The sequence below is a fragment of the Microtus ochrogaster genome, linkage group LG1 (assembly GCF_000317375.1).
Source record: "Microtus ochrogaster isolate Prairie Vole_2 linkage group LG1, MicOch1.0, whole genome shotgun sequence".
Taxonomy (NCBI): Eukaryota; Metazoa; Chordata; class Mammalia; order Rodentia; family Cricetidae; genus Microtus; species Microtus ochrogaster.
The window spans coordinates 43377252-43383244 of NC_022027.1; the positions used below are offsets into that span (position 1 = coordinate 43377252).

Consider the following 5993-nt stretch of genomic DNA (forward strand, 5'->3'; position numbering starts at 1 on the left):
GAGAACCGACTCGAGGAGACTTCCACATGTGCACCCCGACACATCCAAGTGCTTGGCATAAAATCGGAGTGCCCGAGAATCAGGCTGGTGCATCCAGAGTCGTGGGATCTTTCTGTTTAGCTCCCTGGGGAGCTGGGATGAAGAACATGCAGCCCCTACACCGACACAAGGATCTAAGCCTTTTTTCTCAACACACTTTAAAAAGTGCATCCAGACAGAACTAGAGGTTTCCATCTACATAACAAATCCCTTTTCTTGCTAAGAAAAAAATTCTAATTTTTAGCAGGGTATACTTGCTGTGGAATATTCCTTTACAGTGTGTGAAGATATTCCACTGTCACTGGTTTAATAAAAAAATTAAATAGCCAATAGCTAGGCAGGAATTTGAGGCAGAGAGAATGCTGGGAAGGAGAGATGGCCCATCAGATGCAGAGGGGCAGCATGGGCATTACAAAGTGAAGGTAACCAAGCCATGTGAAAGAACGCAGACTAAAGAACTGGGTTAATTTAAGTTCTAAGAGCTAATGAGAAACAAACCTAAGGGGAGCAAGGAGTTTGACAGCAGAGCTGGACACATGCATGAGAAAGATGAGCCAATCAGTCCACACAAGCATTCTCAAGAGCAAGGGTCAAGCTGGTAAAAGACAGGCTCAAAACTGCAGGCTGCCAGGCTGTGGGAGCTAAGCACGGGCCACATGCAATGCTACAGGTACTCACAGAAGGTACTGTGGCGGCAATCGGGATCATCAGCACGGACACAGCGCGCACAAAGTGTGTGACATACATTTGAAAACGAGACATTCCGAGTTTTTGTAGAGCGAAAATCTGAAGTAGAGCACACAAACCATAATTACTAAAATACACATTAAGTCAGACAAACTTGAAAATGCAACTGAAGCCCAGGCTTTGTGGGACACTCTTTAAATCCTAGCATTTGCACTGGGGCAGCAATTTGAGGTCATCTTTGGCTTTTACATTTATTTGTGAGATAGCTTACATGAGACAGTGTCTCAAAAAAATTATTTTTCAAGATAGGTTTTCAGCATGTAGCCCTGACTAGCCTGGAGCATACTCAGTACATCAGGGTAGTCTCAAACACGGCCTCTGCTGGAATGGCAGATGGGCACCACACCTGGCTAACAGCTGGCTTGTGACCAGCCTCTACCCATACCTTTAAGGGCTGACATTGTGGTTCAACGGCAGAGCACTTGACCTGGTGTGCACAAGGCCATGGCCTCCATATCCAGTACTTAAACACAACAATTTCAACACCAATGAACTTAGGGCCAGAACAATCAGGCTTTGTGTGTGTGTGAGATGCGGGGGGACTATGACTCAAAAGGCAACCCTGATGCTGCTGTTAATTTTATGAGACAGGCTCTCACTGTGTAGAGATCCTCCAGCCTCAAACTTCCAGGTGATGAGATTATAGACAGGTGTCTCCATCCCTGGTAGCCCTGCACTCCCAGAGATCTACAACCTTACACAAATTTTAACTCTGTGCCACTTTCCCTTCATTAAAATAATATAATCCGCTGGGGAGATGGATCAGTGGTTAAGAGCACTGACTGCTCTTCCAGAGGTCCCGAGTTCAATTCCCAGCAACCACATGGTGGCTCACAATCACCTATAATGAGATCTAGTGCCCCTCTTCTGGCCTATAGGCAGGATACTGTATAAATAAATAAATACATTGAAAAAAAAATATATAATCCTCAGAGGGTTAATCTGAGAAGTCGATAACTCACGTGAACTGTTCAGAGAAGCCCCCCACACAATACTATTATATTACAGCTTTTTCTCAGTCATCGGATGACACCGGAACAAGACTACAGCACTGCCAGGAATTCATCCCAGCCTCCATCACTCCTTTCTCTCTGCCAAATACTTACTGACACAAACTGAGGAGCTGCACTGTGCTCTTAAGAACATTCACACTGCACGTGACATGTTTCCTCAACATCTCACTAATGGCTTTAAATCCCCCCGCCCCTTTTACAGGAGAGAGAGAGTGCAGGAGAGATGACTCAGCAGTTAAGAGCAATACCTGCTCTTCCAAAGGTTTGAGTTCAATCCCCAGCAACCACATGGTGGGTTCCAACCATCTGCAATAAAATCTAGCATTCTCTTCTGGTTTGCAGGCATACGTGCAGGCAGAACGCTACATATAATAAATAAATAAATCTTTATAAAAAAAGTGTACACGTCTGTATACCACACATGCTCCTGGTGCCCGGTGGGTTCAGAAGAGGCATGCAGAAGTTGGAATTTAGAGTTGGAATTGGTTAAAGCTTGTGGTGAGCAGCCATGTGGATGCTATGGACTGAGCTAGGACTGTGTAAATGCTCTTAACCTCCAAGCTATCTCTCCAACCCCATCTTCTCTGTTTAAACAGGTGCACACACTCTAGGGTAGCATGGAGCTTGCTGTGTAGTTGAAAATGACCTTAAACTTATCAGCCATGCCCCACTATGCCCACATCCAGCACTGGGGTAGAGATCCTGGGCTTTCTGCAATGCTAGGCAAGCATTCTACCAACTAAGCTATATTCCCAGCTCCAAGGAATTAAAAAAATAATGTCTGCTACAAACAAGATGTAGATTGGAATTCCCAGACAGTGCTCACTGACATGAGTTTTCTAAGACTTTTACCTCAAAGTCTGAGCTCTTTATAAAATGACAAGCATGCTTTCTGTGTATTGCTGAGTGAAGTGCTATAGGTAACAGAAGACAACTAAAAAAAAAACAACCCATTTTTCATGTATGTGTTCCTTTACATTAGCACATCAAGAAATTCAAATGATGATACTAAGTCACTTATTAAGAGAACGTCAGTGGGTTACTTACGGTTCCCTACCAATAAATTCACATAATAGATACACAAAAACGCCATTCAATTGTGGATTAAAACCACACTGGCCATGCATCTTAAATTCTTAAATGTATATAGAGAGACTGGTTCTTTCCATGTCTCTACATAGCACTGGCTGTCCTGGAACTCACTGTGTAGACCAGACTGGACTTGAGCTTGCGGAGATCTGCCAGCCTCTGCCTCCTGAGCACTGAGATTAAAGAAGTACCAACATACACAGCTTTAATTACTATTCTTCTTTTGCCTGGTTTTTGAGATGGTCTTGTTATGTAGCCTAGGATGGCTGTGAAATTTGTGATTCTCCTGCCTCTGCTTCCTGAGTACAAAGACTGGACACAAGCAATTGTGCCAGGTATAGCGCTCTGACTTTAACAAAAAGAACTCTGACACTAGACACATAAAGGAACTGGCTCACACCAAGAGCTGATCTGATGTCACAATTCAGAGTGTATGTGACGCCAGAACAGCAGCAGCAGCAGCAGCAGCAGCAGCAGCAGCAGCAGCAGCAGCAGCAGCAGCAGCAGCAGCAGCAGCAGCAATCCCAATGACATAAACAGTCGGCAAACCCCAACGTAAACCACTGACCTCCACTATTAGTAAATTGACAACACCAACGGAGATGGGCAGAATCCAAGTGGAATCCACTGCAGTGAGGTCAGGAAACCACAGCACCCCGCCAGCCGCTAACTGCTCCTGAACAGAAACAGCAGCTGAAACAGTTTAAACACAAAACAACAGGATTCCTAAGGACAGCGGAGGGAGCAGCACACAAACACAGATGCCAACAACTCCCATAGGGCGTCTCTCCCCCAAGAGCTACACTGGTTAGTTAAGCTATTTATTTTATTTTATTTTTTTTTTTGAGACAGGGTTTCTCTGTGGCTTTGGAGCCTGTCCTGGAACTCGCTCTGTAGACCAGGCTGGTCTCGAACTCACAGAGATCCGCCTGCCTCTGCCTCCCGAGTGCTGGGATTAAAGGCGTGCGCCACCACCGCCCGGCTAGTTAAGCTATTTATATTTGCAATTTTTTTGTTTTGTTTTGCTTCATTTTCCAGTTATTGCTCTCAACATACTGTTTATGCTTAAGATTCTAAATTCTGTAATATAAGGAAGACAGTAAATCACAATTAATGAAGACTAGAATTTTTTCTTTTTACTGGAATGCAACTTTCAAGAATTTGAGAGATGAGGATTTCTGAAACAGTTACCTTCCGAATGTGCTGCCCCTGTGCTGAAGTTCCGGAGGGCAACGGATATGAAGACCCACATTGGAATCTGGACCCAGACCAACACGGTGGCTTTGAAGGGATGGCAGTTGTCACGCACATACAGCTCTGAAACAAGCCTCCGCATGTTCTTTAGATAGGTGAGCCTAAGGTGAGGGAAGGGAGCCAAGACATCTTCTGACCACTAGCAAGAACTTCACCCTACAAGGTGAACAGGGCTTTCAGCTATCATAAGCAGTTAAGGGGTCAACTAAACAGAAGGCACAAAGCCTTTTACTTAATTTTTTTCAATTCTGCAATATCATTTAATTACAGTGTATGTTTTAATGTTCCATATTAAATGTACTGAATGAATCTACCAAATACATTTTCAACTAATCTAATAAATGTGTGACACTAAAACATTTAGCAATAATTTCAAACATAAAAATAATTTCCACATTACCTTTTATTAAAGACATGTCAGACTATAACTTTAGTTTCTAGTGATCTCTGGCCAATAAGCTTTTTTAAAAAATATTTTATTGGGCTGGAGAGATGGCTCAGAGGTTAAGAGCACTGACTGCTCTTCCGGAGGTCCTGAGTTCGATTCCCAGCAACCACATGGTGGCACACAACCATCTGTAATGAGATCTGGTGCCCTCTTCTGGCTTGAGGGCATACATGGAGGCTGAACACTGTGTACATAATAAATAAATAAATCTTAAAAAATATTTTATTTATCATATTCTGTGATACGCATGTATAAACAACACATCAATACATGTTAACCACTGAGCCAACTCTCCAACCCCTGCCAATAAGATCTGAAGGGTGAAATACTGCCAGCTGATTTAGCACATACCCACAATTCCAGAATTTTTTGGGAGATGGATATGGATGGAGGTTGGAGGATTGAAGCTTGAAGCCAGGCTCAAGTTACATAGCTAAGTAAGGAAGGCAAATGGAGGCTACCTCGTTTACTCCTGTCTCAAAATTAAACAAAATGGAGAGTGGGATTTCAAGCCCAACAAAGTATAACACAATTTTAACTGCAAATATCACAGCTGAGAGCATACTTTACTTAACTCTAGTCCAGGCAAACAGAGCCACTTGACCTCCCAAAGTATCCTGTCTGTTCTGTGGGTCTGTGCAGTTTATATTCTTAGACTGTCAAAGTGGCCTTCATTTTGCAATTTTCCAACAAAGGTTATGTTAATCTGTTCACCGTATCAGTTTCTCTTTTTGAGAAGGCTCACGGTGTAGCCCTGACTGGCCTGACACACACTACATACCAGGCTGGCCTCAAAGTCACAGATCGGCTGGTCTCTGCTGACCAAGTGTGGGTACTGATAGCACTCACCACCATAACCAGCTCTGGTACTTCCATTGTGTTGAGACAAGGCCTCAGTGGTCCAAGCTGACCTTGACTTGATATGCAGCCAAGGATAACTTTGAGCCTCTGGTTCCCCTATCTCCACCTCCAAGGAACCAGGATTACAGGCCTGTGCCACCAAACCCAACTGCCACTTTTGTTTGTAAGTCTTACTTTCTAGACCACGGTCTTGAGGGACAATTATTGGTTTTTGTGGCAAGGAGGGTATCACTAGCTCAGGCTGGCCTCTGAGTCACAAGCCTCTTATGTATGCATCACTAACCGTGCTCTGGTTTCTTCCTCATCTCTAAATGTCTTATACCACACACATTTAGTACAAGGTAGGCTTTCTATAACTGTTGTATTGAATCAATTTGCAGTGTGCCGAACTGAGACAGTACACGCATGCATTCTAGGCCCTCAGTTCTTCTTCTTTTTTTTTTTTGTTTTTGTTTTTTTTTTGAGACAGGGTTTCTCTGTGGTTTTTTTGGAGCCTGTCCTGGAACTAGCTGCAGATCAGACAGGTAGGGCTTGCCGGCTAT

The 5993-nt window shown here is 43.6% G+C and overlaps 1 protein-coding gene across 4 annotated transcripts in view; it reads right to left on the reverse strand.

Annotated features, from left to right (window-relative positions):
• Positions 1–5993, reverse strand: part of LOC101997753 (cytochrome c oxidase assembly protein COX18, mitochondrial) — a 12220-nt gene that overhangs the window by 2316 nt on the left and 3911 nt on the right. For 2 of the 4 annotated variants that reach the window (XM_005359467.3, XM_013350873.2), the window contains exons 3-5: positions 4080–4243; positions 3457–3581; positions 718–825 (exon numbers count right to left, since the gene is read on the reverse strand). In XM_005359467.3, the coding sequence (XP_005359524.2) occupies positions 718–825; positions 3457–3581; positions 4080–4243 (397 nt within the window). Of the gene's footprint in view, positions 1–717; positions 826–3456; positions 3582–4079; positions 4299–5993 lie in introns of all 4 variants that reach the window. The other 2 variants (XM_013350874.2, XM_026785105.1) reach the window with 2 other exon arrangements.